Raw genomic sequence first — 22,067 nt, 5'->3', positions numbered from 1 at the left:
ACTGTATACGTTTTGAAAACTTACATCTTCTAAATGCGAATTTTGTCATTGTTTTGGAGCAGACTAGCTTACAGATAACAGTAAAGCCCCTTTCACATTCGCGTTGATCCCGGGAAATTGCCGTAATATTGCTAGAGTGCCTTCTGTGTGAGCACAAACATGTCCCGTGATTGATTTTGGGATCGATGCTGGGATGGGGACCTTGTAACATTGCCGGGATGAGTCCTAAGTGAACAAAAGCCATGCAGGACCAATGCCGTAAGGAGTGTGTTGTAGTGATGACGCACGTGCTATCGCAATGACGTAGTTATCATGCGACTCTGTTGCTCTTAGAAGAAAGTTTGTGTTCGTCATCAACAAAGAAAGAACGAAAAAATGTCTGCAAACTGGAATGAAGCAGAGACGTAGCCACGCTGAAGCTGAGATCGCTCAACGCGTACGTTACACGTCACATCCTGACGTCACACGGTGTCTTTACGGGATCTTTACGGGATGTGTGTGAACGCGCTCACAGATCCCCGAAAATCACTGGCAGTGTGAATGTACCAAAATCAAACAATCCCGGGACAAATCCGTTATCCGTGTATTTTCCTGAATCTCTGTGTGAAAGCGGCTTAAGGTTAACATATTCATTCCTAAAGCCATAAAAACTTAAATTTTGATTTCATGGGGACTATCTGATTAAAACGGTAGACAAAAAAAAGTAGGGTGGGGCTTGATTTTGTCCATTTGGATTTGATTGGATGGTTGTAGTTTACTATTGGTAGATCTCATGTGAGTGACAGGTTGCCCCGCCCCCATGCCAGTAAACACGTCATCTAACAAGAGATGAGATGATCTGCAAGAGGGAGGGGAGGTTATTTTGATTACAGATTACCAGGCACATAAATAATTTATAATAAACTGCAATATACCATTAAAAATAAGAATAGTCCATTTTGATTTCATGGTGACTTTATTTTAAAAGACTTAACTAGCCCAATGAACTGCAGTGCACAGTATGCGCGTGTGTGTGTGTCCAGTGAAAGCAATGTAAACAGAAAGTATTCGCAATGCCTTCCTGCTATTCTGACCAATGAGAGCGCTCATGCCGATCGCTAGCGTCCAACCACGCGCGACGCGTTGCTTTAAATTACGTCACTTGAGCCGATAGGTAATTTGTCGGTTGACCAATGGGACGCCCGTGTGTACTCGCTGTTTTGGCTCTGTAAGCCAATCAGAGGCCGCGCTCGGGTTTGTTGTTAGTGGTGATGATGACATGAAAATATTTGTTGTTACTGGAAAGGAGAGCGAGGACGGAGAGAGTGTGAAGCAAGCAAGGGCCTCGCTTTCAACGAACACACACACCTCGCACGGGGATTTCCGCTCACGGGAGTCGCGGAGGAGCGAATGTCGGTGAATATGGACGAACTGAGACATCAAGTGATGATTAACCAGTTTGTTTTGACCGCGGGCTGCGCGGCGGATCAGGCGAAGCAGCTTCTGCAAGCGGCGCACTGGCAGTTCGAGGTAGCTAACCGTCGATCAATCATCCTTACCAACTCTATATTATTCACCATATACTGTATACTAGCCTTTTAAGCCGCAGATCAGTAGAGGTGGACGGAGATGCTTCTGTATGTGTGATCGTTCAAAGCGCCTCTTCATCGCGCCGGATGCATTCACCGCGTTATGTAAAGCCACGTCGCATTTGTTTGCTTGTAAACAATGAGTAAAGCGTTTCGTGTTGACTATCTCGGTAATGTTCTCGGCTTTCTAAGGGCTAGTCTGCTGTTAGCGTGTTAGCCAGTCTGAGGCAGAGCAGCTTTGTGTTTGAATCCACTATAAAGCCACGAGCAGCTCACTGAGATTATCTGTCTGTTTAACACGGGTGGAAGTGTGTGTGTGTGTGTGTGCGTGTTTTACAGTTATGTAAATTAAGGCGAAGGTGGTCAGGGAGGAAGCAGTGTTGAAATTTGCTGGTCTGAAGACTCATTCAAACATGTAACGTCAAATGGATGTATTGATGAAGAGGTGGATTGATACAGAGATAGATGGTAAATAGATTAATGGAAACTTGGATGGGTAGATGGATGAAAAGATTAGGTGAAGAGGTACATTAATACATGTATTTGCATTTATTCATTTGCCAGATGCTTTTATCCAAAGCCACACTGAATTCGGTGTATATTTTCTCAGTTCATGCATCCATTCATTTGGGAATCGAACCTATGACCTTGGTACACATGGATAGAGAGATGGATGGATATGACTAGACATAACCATCATACATTTACTGAAAATATGTGAGCACAAAATCACCCAAAGAGATGTTTACACCAAAGATAAGTGTAACAGACAAAATACTGCCAAACAACTGTGACGGAAGAACAGTACAGAAATAGTTCATGCAGCTTTAGTGTTGCATTTCTTGTCAATTTGTATTTGTTATGATGGTTTATGAAGAAGTGTTTTCCAGTTTTACGGCAGCTCACATTAGATGTTGTGTGGTTGTTTTGAGTGTTTCCTGTAAGGAAGAAGTGTTTGCCACAAACGGACATGCCTCAGAGACGATCTCATCAGCAGTATTGCAACACACTCACAGAGAAAGAACGAGAGAGAGAGAGAGAGAGAGAGAGAGACAGTTTTTTATTTACATTCCCTGGTGAAAATTCAGCCAAATGAACCGAAGCACACTTTAATCATTCACATCCTCTCACGTGTGTGTGTTTTGTTCCTGTTGTGGTTTTTGTTAGGACACACACACACTGGTTTGACAAGTTAATGTGTGCATTGTTTATAAAGTGCACATACGTGTAGTAAGCCAATGAGCAAGTCAGTTCCCTTCAGCTCAACCCTAGTAAGTAGGGTAAAGTTTACTCTGCCGTGTTTGGACTCGAATGCTGCCTGTTTTTTGCAAAGAACAGTGTCTGAAACCGCTTTTATTGATAACGGTATAATAACTAGTATGTCATGCTGTTATCACATGACCTTATTACATGGAAATTTAATTTAGGAAGTGGCAGTTATTTTGCCAATCTAAACTTATACTATCATAAAAAAATATTTAGTTTCTTTTGGTAGACTAAACAAATGAGGCAGAAGAAAAAAAAAACAACTCTTTTCACATGCATTTTTTTTATAGCAGGGAGTTTTCAGATTCAGCCTAAACTGCAACTTAGTCAAACCAAATATTATTCAGACACCAGATATAATTTTTTATAGTTTTTTACTACATTAATTTATGTAAGTGAGGATAGCAAAATAAAGTAAACTGTGACACATTTTACCTAAAAAATTCTTCATACAATGGACTACCAGTAAAATGTATAACAATTTGGAACCAAAAATTATTCAGACGCTTTGACCTGACTATGGTTTTCTTAAGTGGTTTTTCTTGAATTGCTAATGTGACATTTTTACACCTAAAACTGAGCAAAATTAAGCATTGCTTGGTGATTGGTTGACCTAAATTGGTATTATCTAATATAGTCCAGTCATTTTAAGCCAAAATGGGGGTTAACCTTGGACAAATTGCAACAGAAGCAAACTCAACTGATTTTGTATCCTCAATATGTCCTGAGTAAGGGGAAAAAAGCCCCAAAAAATCCCATTAGGGGAAAGTTTCAAAAAAGACCCATTCATTCTTTTTATCACGTGAACAGGGTAAAAAATTTAACCTTTAGATATCACCATGAAAATTACTGAGTTGATTACTTGCATCAAGAAAAACAAAAAATGTATTACAAGTTTTTTTTTTTTACACGTTTGTTAACATGGGCAATACATACCACAACAGATCTAAACATTGGGTATAGCCAGGTGAAAATGTCTTGTTGAATCTTGTTGACACATAACAGTTAAATACTTAATGTTAATGTCTCAATGAAACCCATTTGGGCTACCCATGAGCATTAATACATAGATGCAGGAAGAAGTACTTTAGAAACCAGCCTTTATTAATTATTATTGCAGAGATGGGGTTTGGGGCTGGGTCTGTGGGACTGTTTCTGGGGGACGAGTCTGAGGGAAGAACAGGAGACGAGGGTAAGGGGAATGCAGAAGACAAAGGGTAGGTAAAATAAAAAGTGAACCCCCAGAAACAGTCCCAATTTTTTAAAATTTTTTACCTATTCACGTGATAAAAGAATGAATGGGGTATATTTGAGTCTTTTTCGAAATTTCCCCCTGATGGGATTCTTCGGGGCTTTTTTGCCCTTCAGGACATATTGAGTATACAAAATCAGTTGAGTTTGCTTCTGTTGCAATTTGTCCTACCTTTTCATAAAATGACTGGACTAATTGTGTAGTTAAATTTAACAGCTGACAGCTATTCAACCTGATTCATCTGTGAGACAGTCTTACAGAAGGAGGGCCAAAACCAGTGAAATATCAGTTCTTGTCATATTTTATTACCATTTTCTAAACTATAGCAACTAAACTGTGAGAAATTTTGAAGCCAAGGTGTCTGAATAAATTATGGTTTGACTGTATATGATACGACAATATAGTTAGTTATCTTAATAGTCAATGCTCTTGGTGTGAATGGGCCTTAAATCTTTGCAAGCTGTGTTCGTAGTATACATGGTGTACGGCGCTTGTTTATCAGGGCATACTGATGTTGTCATAACTCTTTCCTCATATTCTGTGGTTAGTGTTTGTTAACTTTTACTGATCTGTTTTTTTTTTGATGGCGAAAGAAAGGAAGTCAACCACACCTTCACTAACAGACACGCTTGTGTTTACATTCTCAGCACTGACGTTCTCCATTTGATCCTGAAGTATCGGCCACGTCCAGATGGTTTCTCAAATGTATCTGCTTCTGAGTTGAACAGGTGGTCTAACAGGGTCTCTCTCTCTCTGGTGTTGTGTAGTAGTGGTTTGATTGATTGTACCAAGTGCATGTCTAGGACAAGTGTCCCCTTTAGATCCCTACGGCTCTTATACGACGTATAGGTTCGGTGACAGATGAAGGGGTCAGAAAGCTCTGCTCTTAACCTTCTGTGATAACATCAGCAGCTAAAGCTTACACGCTGTGGAAGTGTGTGTTTTAGTCTCGGGAAGCTTTGAATATCAACGTAAAGTAGGGGTGTAACGATACCCTCGTGTCACGATTCGATACATATCACGATACTGAACTCACGATACGACATTATTGCGATACTCCAAGACATATGATAAACAAAAAATGTATTAAAATGTTTAATTTGGTTTTACATTGGGGTGTAAATGAATAGGCTTGGACTTGGTGCTGGAAACTCAATGCACTGGACAATAGTGACACAAGAATATAAATATTCATGATTCTGAAGCTGAAAACATAATTATTTTAAACGAATATGCTTGCTCTCTTTCACTGACTAGATATTTAAAATAATGTAGGCCACTTTTTACTGGTAACATAATACATTTGGCATTATCAGGACCCACAAATATTCCCCAATTGCATTATTATACATTATATTCAACATATAGTTTAATGTAGTACTGACACTAAAACCCTTTTTTTTTTTACTTTCACAAACAGTAATATTTATTTTGGGTGAACTATCCACTATACATATTGTTGCATTTTTGTATTGCGATATATTGTGAGTGTGACACGATATGTTGTTACACCCCGAACATAAAGTCTTGCCTAGTTTTTCCTGGAAAGCTCTTATTCCAGAAATCTATTATCAGCCTCTTGCATCTGTGGCGGACGCAAGTGCAGTGCTGTTGTGTTGGTAAAGCCAGAGGATGAATAATAAACCTGGAGAAGCTGTTGCCGTAACCTGGTGACAGTGGTAAACATCTGACACTAGTACTATCATTACAGTTCAGAAACAATGTGGAAAGAGACCTTCTGGAAAGGTTCAAATCAAAGGTAAGCTGGGGCCAAGCCATCAAACCAAGTGTGAAAACAGATTCACTGACATTTTCGAGTGTTTGTTGATATTCCTATTTCCCAGACCAGTGTCCACTTGACAGCATAATGAGTTTGATTCGCTCCAGCAGCTTGTGTGTCGATTCGCCGTCCCTTTCTGCACATAAGTGACCTGTTTTATTGTGTTGTGTTGGTTAGATGGCTCTCTGTGGGCATGCTCTGTACCCGCTTATTTCCACCGTAACGGCAGAAATCAGCAGTATTTGCAGCGAGACTGGACACGACTCTCAAAACCGACTATAAACTGACAGTTAGCATAATTGTCAATCGTTTCCCTTGATATTGTAATCGTGATTGCAATTTACATTATAATATTTTTTGTAGGCTACCCGAATGCTTTCTTTATCTAGGCTACACATCAAAAAACAAGCTGTATTTAAATTAGTTTATTGCGGATTCATGAATCGGTAAATGAAGACAACGGCTAAACAACTACACATTGGTCCTGCTAGTATGAATAACAGAAATGTTACGAAATTGTTCATAGAAAATGACCATGCAACAAAATTGGTGCCGTCTCTGACTGCAGGCTTAAGGAGCGCTCGCATTTACAGTTACTTTATGCAGTGATATTTATCGAAATCCAAAATTTGTTGTGGCCTGCCCTGGAATTTCACATTTCACATTGCATCAGGTTCAAGATGGCAAACTTGTTGCCTTAAAATTCCTAAAATGCCTAAAAGTCCCCCTGTGGTGAAAATCAAGCTTTTAATGTTGTTTATATGTTTATGTGGTGTTTTTAATATGCTTTAAGACAAACCATGTGCAAATTCATAAGTCGACACCATTGCTGAGTATTTTCTCCTTAAAACTGCAGTGAACCAAAGACAGTCTCAAAAACACGGTTTGAAATCGCTGGTGTTTCTGACGTCACAAACTACCTTGTAACCAATCAGATCAACGTGTGATCGTCAACGAGTGGATCTCTGAGATGGTGTGAGTGAGTGGAGGCGGGGCTCATTTGCATATTCATAGAACCACGTATACTAAATGAGGCAAAGTTACATTCAAGCTATTTTAAGGCATGAATAATTTTATTTTCAAGGAATTTTTTTTTTTAAATATGTCATTTTGATGATCAAAGATGAGTTTTAAGGGATACAATGATTGACTACAGGGGGACTTTAAGTAAATAAACTTCATTTAATTGAGAAAATTAAGTTACGTGAACTTGACAATTCCACAACTTGTCTTGTTCCACAACTTAATTTGTCCAATTACGCGTGAAGTTTGAAGTTCGCCAAACAACAGTGTGACTGCACCTTTAATCTGTAATCAGCAAAGTTCTTGATTAGTTTGTGTAAACTAAATTCTTTTTGCTACCTAGCCAAACAGCATTTTTGGCCATCTGAAGGCCAATTCATACTACACAACAGATTTCAACCAATGCCGGCAATCACCAGATTACAGTACACCACTTTCATGACATTCCACAACCCAACAAGTGTCGATTCAACATGTTCAATAGGGGAAACCAATCGCTGACCAACAGCGACAGTGGTAATGCAGTGATCCGACAAAACCAGACAAACGTGTCTGTTGTCATTGGTCGGCATCGGTTGCAGTACAGGTTTCATGAATCCAGACCTTTCAGCCTGATTCACATTGCATTATTCTCGTCAAGAACTGAAACTAGGGATGCACCGATATGAAAAATTTGGCCAATACAATAACTCTTTATATTTGAAAGCCGATAACGAATATATTGGCCGTTTGACTGGAGCATTGTGATATTTATCGACATTATACAATCTGAAATCAGGTGTAATGTGCGAAGAATTAGCTTGATATCAGAATGTGTTGCAAATAGGGATGCACAAAGTATATATCGGCCACCATATTGGTATCGGCCGATATATGTTCATTTTAAATGGTATCGCCCCGATAAGAAAATTTGGTCGATATATTAAAGCCGATAAATAATGGATCATTTCCTTCAGCTGAGACACTTCAGATGTGCACTGTCCGCCGTGGTGTTTTTGAACTGCTTGAAATATGATTGGAATCACTTCAAAAAAGGAAAATCCAGTTCAGTTCAACATGTGCAGTGCAAGTCTGTCATATAGGCTACATAACATTATAATGAGAACATTATAACTGTGTGTTTGGGACATGGATTTTAATGGTGAGACTTTTGTTTTTGTAATCAGGCTTTCAAAAAAAAATTGGATTAGATTTATCGGCCGAAATATATGTTATCGACTTTCAAATATAAAGAGTTATCGGTATCGGCCAAATTTGTCATATCGGTGCATCCCTACTTTCAAAGATACATTTTTTACGAACCTTCAAATTTGGTCTCCAGGGTTTATGTTGGGAAGCTCATTGTAACAGCCTGGAATTTTAAGACCAATAAAAATCTAATTCCCAGAACTCCAAGCCAATTAGATTACAGCTGTCAGATTTTTTTTTTTAGTAAGGTTTTAGCATTTTTGTGTGCAAATATGCATCTGGTATCCATGAATAATCCAAAATAATCTCAACAAACAGGGTTCGACTCCGATTGGATGCCGGGTTTGTACATTGAGGAACCCTCTTTTAGCAGTTAGTGCCAGTGTTAATACAATACAGATGCTCTGTGTTACAAGCGAGCATTGTTTAGAGCCATAACCGTGTGTGTGCAGTCGGAAATGAGCAATCGTCCCGCACTTAAATGAGAACAATCTCTGTACACATGATGGCGTTTGGGGGAGGGACGGAGAAGATTGGATGACAAAGAACCATGTGGTTCTGTAGCAGCGGAAACAATGGCGGATTGGCGAGTTCATCTTGATATGTGTGTCACGTCAAGCCGCAGACATTCCTGCACTAGCCGTGGCTGTTGTTAAACAAAACTAGAGAACAGGAGAGAGACTGGAGAGGGGGAAGGGGCCGGGCGGGGGATGAGAAGAGGGCGCTCGGTGTGAGGGAAGTGTTACCAGACCGAGGGGTTGAGGGACAGGAGGAGGCAAGACACTCGTGTGTTCTTGGGCAATATTTTGAAACCATGACCGTTTAAAGGCCATACGTTGAGTTCAGAGATGCTCTAAATACGTGAATCATCAGCATATCCTATTCGGAAAACATTGATACGATACTCTTGGCTTGACACGATGCTCCTATGAATCATTTATTCAAAATAGATTGTATATATCCAATGACTAATACAAAAGTCAACTTTCCTAGGAAGAGGGTTCATAAAAAGATGAGAGAAATCTAGAAAAGAAAACCTTTGTTTGTACTTTGGCATAATACAATGTGAAAAACTTGCTGAATAATAAATAAAAAAAACATTAAACATGAAATTATGTCATGAGTATGATTATAAAATATGAAATATCAGATGACAAATCAAGATTAGTTCAGGTAGAGTGCCATGTGGTGGAACTCCCGCAGAAATGTAATGATATTTATGAATGAATGAATAATGATGTTTGTTAAATCATTTTTTTCTTTTAAAAATATTTATGTAAAAAATAAAAATATATTTTTAAATATTGATGAAAATGTGTACACTCACATGTATTCAAGGGAAATTGCTGGTTTAAATGACATTTTTAGAGTCATAAGAGCTACAAATGTCCCTCAAAAGTCTGTTTTTTGCTCAGTTTATCATCCACGAGTAGGGCTGTGTATTGGCAAGAATCTGGCGATACGATACGTATCACGATACATGGGTCACGATTCAATATATTGCAATATATTTCGATACTGTGCATAAGGCGATATATTGGGATTTTTTTAAAGGTCCCATGACATGCTATTTTTTGTAGGCTTTAATATAGGCCTTAGTGGTCCCTAGTACTGTATCTGAAATCTCTTTTCAAAAATTCAGCCTCTGTGCAGAATTATAGCCACTATAAGCCAGTCCCAGAATGAGCTTCCTTCAGACAGGCCGTTTCGGTGTCTGTAGCTTTAAATACTAATGAGGAGGAGAAAGGCGGCGCAAGGTGGAGGGTGGGTGTGGCCTTGACCATCTGCGGCAACGGTAGACCATGCATGTTTACATTGGATATATTGCAATGGCACGGAGACACGCAGTCGTTCAAGCATTTCAGTTTGACCCAGAATCTGATCCAGATGGAGAAGCAACGGATGAAGAAGTTGCAACTCAGCGGCTCCAGCAGGACGTTTCCGAATGGTTAGTTTAAAATATTATGTCTGGATACGGTACTTTATTCGGATGGTTTACAGTTATTATCATGTAGCTAACGCTAACCTACTGTTGCCTTTTCACGGGAGATCTGTAAAATCTGTAATTTATCTTATTACAATTACATCATCAAGCTCTGCGATCTTGCAATGCGGATATCGCGCGCGCCGTATAACCAACAGGAAAACGGTTATCCAAATAACAAAGAAGTGTACAACACTCGCGTTGCAGTGTGTGTATTCACACACATAAACTGCATGGCTGCATAGCTAATGTGACAGCCACATTCTACGTGTAACAGTCAAGGCAAACATAAACAGTAAAGCAACACACTTATATATCATTAGTTGACTTACTGTTCCGAGGTGTGTAGCTGAGCCAAAGAGAGTGATCCAGACTTTAGTTTCAGACGTTCAGCAAGCCCAGCTCTGTATTGACCCTTCGGTGTTCATTTGTACATCCAATTATTGAGCAATTGTTATGCTTCGCTCGCTCAAAACCCATGATATCTCTCGTGAACAAACTAAAATCGCGCGCGCGCGTTCCTACTTCCTTCCTAGCTCATTTTCTCATGGGCGGAAAATATTCTCTGGGCGGGCAAAGCAGAGACAGGGGAGGTAACATTCCTCCTTATAACGTCACAAGGAGGAGATTCAAGATCAGCGCGATTGAGCGTCCATTTTCTCAAAGGCAGAGAAAGATAGCAAAAGCTCGATTTACACCGATTGAAATTTCTAGAAACTTGGGGACCATATACAGGCTAGGGGAACTCATATTAATGTTAAAAAACCTCAGAAAGTGAAAATTTCATGTCATGGGACCTTTAAAGTAAAATATATTAAAAATATTTAAATAAAAGACATGATGTGCATAAAAGTCAGAGAAGTTTACTTTAGGTAAACAATTCAGTACACAGAAAATCAAACTGCCAGTTTGGGCTTGTGGTTTACAGGTTCTTAGTGAGCAAATGTTTATATGCTCAAGTAGGCCATAATAAAAGAAAATAGGTACATAGCCCGTCACAATACAAAACAACAACGTGAACTGGACGAAAATGAATGAAAGTGGATGAAAGTGAACAAAATAAATGTGTCATATTGAAATCAAGTTTTATGTGATAAAAGATTTTAAAAGAACTGGACGCGCGAATGAGGCGAACCGCGCCGCACTAAACGCCTCGTGCCGCAGGACCTCCAGACGCGCGTAAACGCGTCTTTGCATTGACTTAACATTGCAATCACTTGCGCCAGATGCTCTCTTCGCGTTTGATGTGAACGATGCACGCTTACATTTAGAAATAGACAAGCTTTGTTTCCAAATGCACCAAGCAAAGATATCCTTTCAGTTGTATAAACTTTTATAAAACCAGCCAATATAATCACAATAAACACATCCAAAATGAAATATTTAACATATAGGCTAAATAACAACTGCACAACGTCTAATTTGTAAACAAAATGATTTACGCACTAAATCCAGCATAAACTCCGGCACAATTTGCATGTTTAAACTCTCAAGGTAGACATCACATCCCGAACCTCACAGCAATTGGCTGCCGACTGTGTTTTTCGCTTGATATTTGTATAAAGGAACTGCCCAACTTTTTGACGCTCTCGGTCGCTCTCAACGCTTTCTCCGGTCCGCTGTCAATCCTAAAATGTCCAGTGGACACGCACCGTTATAGGCGAGCCTGGCGAGGACACTAGTGGTGCGTGTCAACATAGCTATCTAGGGTAGGGATTTAAACAACATAAACGTGAACCACTGTCTTACGGTCTTAACATGAATATTTTTGGACGTTAAAAAAAAAAAATCGATATTGCGTTTTTGAAAATCGATACAGTATTGCAAAATAAAATATCGCGATACTCAAGTGTATCGATTTTTTCTTACACCCCTATCCACGAGACTCAAAAAGCTACTTTTAAAAGTTATATCTTACAATCAGGGATGCAGCGATATGAAAATTTTGGCCGATAACCGATAATTCTTTATATTTGAAAGCCGATAACCGATATACTGGCTGATAAATCTATATCCAATTTATTTTTATAATTTGAGAGCTTGATTACAAAAACAAAAGTCTCACTATTAAAGGCCATGTCCCAAACAAAAGTAAATAAATGAGTTATTTGAAAAGTAACTGAGATATTTTGTTGTAAATTTAACACTTTGCTAAGTATTCTGATAACATAACACTGGTGAAAGTAGTGATGCTTGTTGAACTGGTTTGCCCAGGTGTTTGTGTATTTTTCAATCTGACATTTTTCTGGAGCTCTGAGCCCGTATAGTGTATCAGTTGCTAGAATCCTGCACAGATTGCGTGTGCCGATTTAGAAACCCTCTTTTAGATCGCCGAGTGCTTGAACCGACTGACCCGTGGCAGGGAGGAGGGAGGAGAGAGCGACGTTTCCAAACCAGTTCCTCTGCCCATTCATGTTGTAACACAAGCTTCCTCCGTCTCATCCCCATCTCTTTCTCTCTCTCTCTCTCTCTTTCCACAGACGGCTTTGAGCTCGTTTTTCCAGGAGTCCAACATCCCCAGTCATCACCAGATGGTAAGTGTGTTTAGCATGGAGAGAGAAGGGAAGAAACAAAGCAAAGCAATGCCGTGTTCAACATCCTGTCATTGTCATCAGACGGCCTAGTTCTCAACATAGCGTCTGGGAGAATAATGAGGGGCTGAACTTCCTCAAGGCCACGGATATTATTAAAGACCCTGAAATACACTAGTCGGGGACTCGTGGACAATGTTGTTAATTGTTTTTCACACGACTAGTTTTTGACACAACATTTGAGTTACAATTTTTATCACTACCTGACACGGATATTAAAATTGGTAGTCTCCGCAGTTTTCGTGATTTTGGCTCTATTTATTAATTTTCTGTTATTTTTTTGTCGGATACCGTCCATATCGAAACTAAATTAAAACATGCCGAAGATTGGTGCGCAGACGGTGGCTCAAGTAGGTCAAAAAACACATGAGGAGAAGGGTTAGGATAATACAACATCAGCAATCACAGACATTCGCATTCGAACAGGATTTGACTGGATTCTCGAATTTCTCTAACTACCACCCGGAAAACTAGTCCCGTCCGAATAGAGCTTTTTTGATATTTTCACACAAATGACATTTTGGGAAATTATTGCAATGCAATTTGTGTGCAAGTCCGCAACCAAGATCGGCAAAAAAATAAAAAAAATAAAAATTATTGAGTCTTTGGAGTAAAAACCGTCCGGTTCCAATATGTGATGCAATCTGGGAAAACCTATCACCCATCTGGGTGAAATTTTACTTTTTACATATGAACGTTACATATATGAAAGCTGGTTTCAAGCCCTATCCAAATCGATTTTTATTTTTTTCGTTTGTTGATAACAAAAGTTATGGTTATCTAAAGTCACCTGATCGCTATGATTTTCAGGAACGGAATTAAAAAAAAAAACAGGCCTAATTAACGGACACTTGGCACACATTAATGGACACTAAAATCACATATTTTAGTAATCAACTCGAAATCTATCATGTGAAAACATATATATATATATATATATATATATATATATATATATATATAAAATGAAAATATATTATATGGCCGGTCGACTTGACTAAAAACAGGTCATACCACAATTATTTTGTGGCACAAATGCCCCCAAATAAATTTCGAGGTCGCACAGACAAAATTTCGGGAGCATATGTGACCAAAATGGTCGCAATTTCGAGCCTTGTGGTTTATAAACTGTGCTCAAGTTTTTAACAGTTATTGTAAGACTTTTATTGTAAATGTGTGGTGTACAGTAAAGCCAAAGACCAATTTCCACATATGGACAATAAAGGAACTAAACTAAACTTTTAGCATTTTGCTAAAGCTTTTCAGAAAGCGTTATTTCATCCTCCTTTTAGTAGACAAAAAATATCAGGGAAGACTAGACTAGTCTATAGACTACAGAGTAGTCAACGGCATTTAAGAAGTATCAGAGGGAAAAATCATGATATATATGATATATGTAGTCTTATGTGTTGGACTAAACCTAGATCTCAGCCTCAGTCATGTGGTCTGGGGCTTGATGAAGTGATTTTTGTGTCTGCACACACACACACATGCAGCTGTTTTTAAACCTCATCACTGAGACGGCTGAAACATGAGCCGAGCCGTTTCCTCTCGAACTAAAACAGACGTGCATCCCCAGTCCTTCAGTCCGCCGAGGGTTACGCAATCAGTTTCTCTTCTCACAGAACCAGTCCCCGTGGACATGCCGCGATACGATTCCTGCAGTCAGATCAGCGTCGGCCTCCGCCCTCGACATGTGCGTGCCTGGATGTGTTCTCGTCTCCCTCTTTTAATCTGGCTGTATGTGAAGAGAGCGTGTTTGAGGAAAGCAGAGGCAGGAAGCGTAGCTGTGTTTGTTTTTATTTCGAGAGCAGCCATTACATCATGCAGCTGCGGGCCATATATGGGCAAAGGGGCGGAGCAAAGCCAAGCCTAGGATCTGATTGGATCAGAAGCATTTGTGTGTGTATGTGCTGTTACTGAGTGTGTCTGTATGATACAGTCAGTCAACACAAAGACATTTATAAACACACGGGACCCATTTCCTGAGGGCCACAGATGTCACTTCCGTTTTGTTCTCAACACAAAAGAAATAAAAAAATAATAGCCTATACATTTGTTTTTATCCGAAGAACACAGTTGTCTTCTGTTTTTTTTTGTTAACAATTTGCTGTAATGATAAAGTAGTTTTTTTTTTTTTTTTTTTATTTTAAGTGCCGAGTCCTATAGATAATCCCTCTGGTCTCAAACAGGTCCTTGGACATGCTGTCTGTAGGTCATGTTTACGCTGGACCCGGCACACACTGTTATGACTGTCCTTGAAGAGGGAGTCTCATAGCAAAACACTCCATCCTCCGCAGTTCGGGCCCGTGAACGTATGCGCTGTTCGTCAGCTCAAATAGTGTTTGTTTTACGTCGGCCCTCTTAACTTCCATTGTGGGAATTGATGGCATAAAGATACAACTATTAGAAAATCTGGAATCTGAGGGTGCAAAAAAATCAAAACATTGAGAAAATCGCCTTTAAAGTTGATTATTTATGTTGGCGATTGTGCTGCATTCACTCACAAAAATACATGTTTTATATATTTACGGAAGGATATGTACAAAATATCTTCATGGAACATGATCTTTACTTAATATCCTAATGATTTTGGCATAAAATAAAAATCTATAATTTTGACCCGTATAATGTATCGTTGGCTATTGCCACAAATATACCCGTGCGACTTGTGACTGGTTTTGTGATCCAGGGTCACATATACAGAATGTAAGATCTGTTAGAGGTGTGTGGTGTAGTTTTCCAGTGTGTGTTGATGTAAACACTGAGGAGGGTGAAGATGTGTTGACCTTTCAGTGTTTACATCAACACTGATGATGACCTACTTAACAGACTGATGTGTTTTCGTCCCTTTGACCCTCATCGTAGCTCTCAACCTAAATTAAACTCCATAAACTGACAAACCCTTCCTCCTCTTGTATCAGTCAGCTGATCTCAGTGTGTGTGTGTATTAAAGGAGCAGTTATCAGGAGCTCAAACTGCTGTCAATTATATGTGTCCTACTTTCCTTCATAACAGCCGAGAGACAGACTAAGAGCACCAGTGCAAACATAAACTCAGGCTTTATGGGAACCATGGGACTGAAGCTCAGCACAATGTTGTGGAGTTTGAGCATCTGGCCCTGCTTACTGAGCATATACTTTTGTTTAAGGGTCCCGTAAAGCCTCATCAGTATCTGACATGCGCATCTGTGTGTGATGTAGATGACACCAAACTTTACATCGGACATTAGCGGCTGTAGCATCATGTCGTTCACTTATTATAACGCAACACTAACCTCCTTTTCCAGACCACTGGAGAGAATGAGTTTTCATTACACAAAGGTTAGCCAATCATAAGTTATTTATGAATGGTCTTAAGTCTTAAATGTACAGGAGAAAATATGTGTGTGTGTATGTATGTATGTATGTATGTATGTATGTGTGTGTTTAGTATAATCCTTTGATTATTTTTTAGAAATTATACATATTTTATTGTATTTTAAGGGTAAAACTACTTAATAATCCTTGTCATATTTAAACAAAACGGCTTATTAATATTCAAAAAGATGTTCATCCACCAAATCAAAGTCATGTGGTGCGACCAGCATGAGTTAAAAAACATAAAACAGGAAATGATGTCATACAGGACCTCCGTGACTGTTCAATACGTTTTTTGAAATATTAGATAAATTGTCCTTTTGGTATCAAGGTTAGTTCAGGCTTTAAAATATTATGTGGTTCAAATCCTAATGCTAAGTGATGTCATTTAATTTATAAATCATAATATTTGTTTAAAAAACAGGTTAAGTTCTTATCTTGACAGTATGGTTTTATTTGATTGTTACGCCATGTGCCATTTTATTTGTAAGAAAAGTTTTAATTGAATGACTCTAGAAATGTCATAAGTTACAATATTTTTAATTATGCTTTTTTATATTTTTAATTTGAATTTTAAAGTTGTAGTCATTTTGTTGTGTGGTTTTGGTCTTTTTTTTTTTTTTTTTTTTTTTTTTATATCTTTATAATTTTTTTATTTTATTTCAGTTTTAGTTAATTTAGAACATCTAAGCCAAACTAAATGAAAAGAGAAATGTTGCTTTGGAAACAAAATAAGTTAGTTTCTTTATTTCAGTAAAACTTTACAACAAGTCTTCATTAGTTAACATAAGTTAACTACATGAACAATACTTCTACAGCATTTATTAATCTTAGTTAGTTCATCTCAACATTTACTTATAAATTAAATGTTAAAGTCCCCCTGTAGTCAATCAATTTATCGCTTTAAACTCATCTTTGATCACCAAAATTACAGTTTTCCTTAAAAAAAAACAATTCTTCATGTCTTAAAATAGCTTGAATGTAACTCTACACCCTTGCCTCATTTATTATACACGGTTCTATGAATATGCAAATGAGCCCCGCCTCCACTCACTCACTAAGCTCAGAGATCCACTGGTTGACGATCACACGTTGATCTGATTGGTTACAAGGTAGTTTGTGACGTCAGAAACACCAGCGATTTCAAACCGTGTTTTTGAGACTGTCTTTGGTTCACTGCAGTTTTAAGGAGAAAATACTCAGCAATGGTGTCAACTTATGAATTTGCACAGGGTTTGTCTTAAAGTACATTAAAAACACCACATAGACATATAAACAACATTAAAAACTTGATTTTCACCACAGGGGGCTTTAATACATTATAACTAAACCTTATTGTGACGTGTTACCACAGTTTCTTTCATTTCAAATAACTATTGTTTTTTAAATGGTTTTAGCTTGAGTTAACTACAATAACCCTACATGTTTTAAACTGGATTCTTCACAAACTGATCTGATGATTGTGTGTGTTTTTAGATGTGCACTCCACGCAACACTCCAGCCACGCCACCCAACTTCCCCGACGCCATCACCATGTTCTCCAAGCTGAGGACGTCCGAGTCCAGCGGCGCTTCTTCTGCCCAGGTGTCCATGGCGTGTTCCCCTCCTCCTCCGCCCCCCCCACACTCCTCCTCACAGGGTTTCGGCTCCTTCTGGGCCTCCTCGCCGCCCAACCAGCCCGTTTGGCTGCCCCCGTCCTCTCCCACCGGACACCACACACTCCACCACCACCACCACCACATGCACCAGCCGCTCACGTGGCCACCCGTGTCCCAGTCCGCCAGCGGCCCGCAGACGCCCGTCGTTTCAGCCCTGACCGGCCAGAGATGAGACTCCCGAAGGGGGGTTTAAACACTCACTGAGACTTTTGGATGGCCGAGGGGGGGGGGGGGGGGAAGCGGTACTCTTTCGTTCAAGTTTTCTAAAGATGAACAATCTCTCTTCCTTTCGGAGATCTCGTGTTTTTTTTTTGGTTTTTTTTGTGTTTTCTTTTATCTACCGTCGATTTCATTTCTAGTCCAATCCTGGGAAAGAACCACTATGAGGAAAAACAAAACTAAAAAAAAAATTATGGAAGGTATGAAAAGAGGCGCCCAAAAGTCGTTCAACTCTCCCAACGACGAGCCACGGATTCAGACCGGAGAGCGAATCTTCTGTCGTCGCTCTTTTGTTCCCGCTCCTCCTCTGTGTCGGAGACACGCACTCGCAATAAAGCGGCCGACGGACAGTAAAGATGACGGGCGTATCATGTGGTCGTGCTGCCCTGAAGAAGAAGAAGAAGCCGGATGATGATGAGGATGTTCCTGTAGAGGTAGTTGTTCTGTTGAGTTCCTAACCGAGGCTGTTATATGACTGTCGTCTGTTTGTTTCCAAACGCACAAGGCCTCAGACATAACGGAGATGCTGAGTTGAAGTTATTGTGAATCATACAAAACAAACCTTTGTTCTAGATTTAAATGAAAAAAAAAATGGAAAAAAACAGGAAATTACCAGGAACAGTTTTGCAATAATCCTGGTCAGAATTGTTTCAGATGAAGACGCCCTGATTTCGTTTGGTTTATTTTTTCGGTAATGACGACTGTAAATGCAATGTTTAGTTTTGTTTTTGTTTGATAAGTTCCCAACTTTTATTGTGTACATCAGGACAGATGCTTGTGTTTAAACTAAAACTGTGGTGGAGAAATACAGACTCAAGCTTTATATATGAAATACTTCTTGTTTGATATGTAAAGAGCGCTGTGACATTTTGAGGTCCAGCTCATGGGATCCACACTACCTCTGATCGGACCTCGCGACGGCTGAGTGTGTGTGTGTGACTCGAATGCCTCACACTCTCTGCTGAACGTGGTGTGTGAAACCCATCGGACTCGTCTCAGTGGATCTAGCATCACTTATTGGCATTTCTGAAGGTATAGCGTGGGAAGGCTGAGTCTAGATCCGAACGCTGATTGTCCCGTTTCTTTAGTTTCGCATGACGACACCTTCCCTTCATTCGTTCATCGTAGACGTAGACGATCACTTTTGCCGTTTGGGTTTGTGGTTTACGACCTCGTTCATTAATTTCATTCGAAGAGACTGAAATCAAGGCTGTGAGGCGAGACATGTTCTGTTCTGTTGTGTCGGTCGTTCATAGATAATGGAAAAACGAAAAATTTGTGCTCCAGAAATGTTTTTTTTTTTTTTTTTTTGTCATTTACAAAAGCAATCTTCAAAAGCAATAATTTTTAATTCGGTAGTGATTTATTGATGTGCACAGGTATTGGTTTTGCTTTACACACACACACATAATTATCATGTGCATACGTTCGTAATTCCATTTACGGTTAAATTGTCATATATATATATATTACATCCATTTCCGTTGAAGCGAAAGTTGAAATCCAATTTGGTTTTACAAACTAACCGCGAACAAAGTATTTGTACGTTCTCAGATAAATCGTCTGAATTAGTTTAAGCACAAGCCAAATTAATTTGTAAATGTGCATGTAAAAGTCATTCTTGGGTAAATTTTCACGACAGTTTAGGCACGAATGTTTTTACGAACAATTTACATGCATTTGTTCTTCTCGTTTTTTGAGAGACGAGGTCCGTTGAACCGCCTCACAGCTTTGTGTTCTTTAGCATTGGCCATTTTCATGTAATCATCGAGGGCTGATAGACCAGCCTCTGCATGTCGGCCCAGAAAATGCATGTGAAATGCGAAAAGTACCCTTGGTTTTGGAAAACATGGGTGGATCGATATGACGGATAATTGTTTGTTCTTCCAATTGGTTCTGTTGTTGTTTGCCATGTAGAACGAAACCTAAAACGTTGGTCTCCGAAGGGTGAAGATGCGTGTCAGTGTCTCGAGTGCCTTGAGGTCCAAACGCTCTCCATTTTATTCAGCTGTCGCTCTGTCCAAATCCCACAGGAACAGGGCCAACACTCGAGTCTCAGATTCCGTTCTCTCCAGTCAAGCATTGACGGTTTGAACAGTTGGGCTGCCGTAGATCTCAGAGCGTCGCGATGTCATTGACACCACTGGCCGGTGATTCAGTTCTTTGGGGACGGTTTTGTTTTTGACTGTGATAAACCACACACACACACACAGAGCGAGTCATGAGCAATCCCTTCATCGAGGAAACCAATTCATTGGCGAACAACCTTTTGTATCGATTCCCCTCCTGTACTATCTGTTCTTCTCCCTTGTTGAGATTTGTATTTATATGTCTGACAAAAAAAAAAAAAAAAGCTATGATCTGAAACCATTTTGGAGGTCATCGTGTTTATATTAAGGTCATAATAAATGATTTAATGACTAGTGTGTTTTGTGTTATTTGTCTTGACTTGTCGTGACTGAAACTAAGACATGCTTACACAAGTTCACATGCAAGCAAGTTCAATGTGAAGATGTAAGCCGGACGTATCATGATATGGTTCACCGACGTCGATCCAAACCCTCTCCAACACAGAAGATGTTTTGATGAATGTTCACGCTGCTCTTTTCCAGACAGTTAAAGTGAACGGGGCTCTGAAGAGGGAGATTTGCTCAGCTTGTTTCATTAGATGAATTGTTCATAGCAATCATTCATAGGTTCATTCTTTTGTAATTTGCTGCAGAAAATTTGCACAAGTTATTCAAAGAATTATTTTGTAAACTATTTCCAGATCCTCTGTAAAATTGTACCACACAATTTAAACACAGAGAACACATTATATTTTTTGTAAAAAACATTGTTTCATTATGCTTGTTTATGTTCAATGGTACAATTTAACCAAGAATGGGTTTGCAAACTGTTTACACATTCTTGGTTAAATTTTAGGGTTGAGTGCAAACAGAATAAAATAGTAAAAAAAAAATTGTCATGAAACCATTCTTTGGTAAATTGACTGTTATATACTGTACACACACACACACACACACACACACACACACATACATATATATATATAATATGGCAGGCCTATATAATTTTGTATGTACTGTGCACTCAACTAATATTGGAAACCTTGGTAAATATTAACAAAGGTGACTTATGAAAATAAATCGGCATTGTTTTTCCTTTTGATCTTTCATTTAAAAAAAAATACAAAATTCTAACCTTTCATTGAAGTAAAACAGTTGAAAGTGGGGGGGAACATAACATTATGAAATACATTTTCTTCTTCAAAACATGTTGGGACCAATTATTTCAACCTCCTTTTCCTCAAGATAACAGTTCTGAGTTTTCTCCTATAATGCCTGATAGGTTTGGAGATCAGAGACCATTCCTCCATACAGAATCTCTCCAGATCCTTCAGATTCCCAGATCCATGTTGGTGCTTCTCTTCAGTTCAGCCCACTCATCAGGTCAGGGGACTGGGACAGCCATGACAGAAGCTCATTTTGGGCTCAGTGACACATTTTTTATGTTGATTTCGATGTTTGTTTTGGACCGTTGTCCTGATGGAAGACAATTATAAGGCCCATTATAAGATTTCTATCAGAGGCCGTCAGGCTTTGATTTTTATCTGTTGGTATTTGCTAGAATCCATGATACCATGTATCTGAACAAAATGTCCAGGACCTCCATCAAAAAAATAGGCCCACATTAAAGATTACTCAACTAATCCCTGCAATTCTCCATCTGTGATCATTGGAGAGTCTTTGGCCATTCAAACTCTCCTCACCGTCCATTAAGACAATATAGACACACGTCCTCTTCCTGGCAGATTCGTAACATCTTTAGTTGATTATAACTTCTTAATTATTGCCCTGATGGTGGAAATTGGGATTTTTAATTCTTTAGCTATTGTCTTACAGCCACTTTCTATTTTGTGAAGCTCAATAATCTTTTGCTGCACATCAGAACTATATTCTTTGGTTTTACTCATTGTGACTGATTGATGATTAAGGGAATTTGGCCTTTGTGTTTCCTCATATTTAAACTCCTGTGAAACAAGAAGTCATAGCTAGACAATGTCATGTTCCTAGTCACCCTGGTGTGCTAAAAAAAAGTGTAAATATAAATGGTAATATACTTCAGAGATATTTTACTCATAAGAATTTCTAGGGGTGCCAATAGTGGCCGACGTGA

General features: G+C 39.1%; 2 protein-coding genes across 2 annotated transcripts in view; one reads left to right on the top strand and one right to left on the bottom strand.

The window, feature by feature from the left end:
* Window positions 1–22,067, bottom strand: part of LOC308702727 (tripartite motif-containing protein 16-like) — a 662,678-nt gene that overhangs the window by 87,196 nt on the left and 553,415 nt on the right. The gene's annotated exons all lie outside the window — the stretch shown is intronic.
* ubald2 (UBA-like domain containing 2) lies at window positions 1,144–20,311 on the top strand. The gene is made up of 3 exons (XM_081381641.1): window positions 1,144–1,509; window positions 12,542–12,595; window positions 17,488–20,311. The coding sequence occupies exons 1-3, from the start codon at window positions 1,390–1,392 to the stop codon at window positions 17,839–17,841; spliced, it is 528 nt and encodes a 175-aa protein (XP_081237767.1). The 5' UTR covers window positions 1,144–1,389; the 3' UTR covers window positions 17,842–20,311.

Source organism: Scardinius erythrophthalmus (genome assembly GCF_964197995.2).
Source record: "Scardinius erythrophthalmus genome assembly, chromosome: 1".
NCBI classification, from domain to species: Eukaryota; Metazoa; Chordata; class Actinopteri; order Cypriniformes; family Leuciscidae; genus Scardinius; species Scardinius erythrophthalmus.
This window is presented reverse-complemented; position numbering and strand designations above follow the sequence as displayed.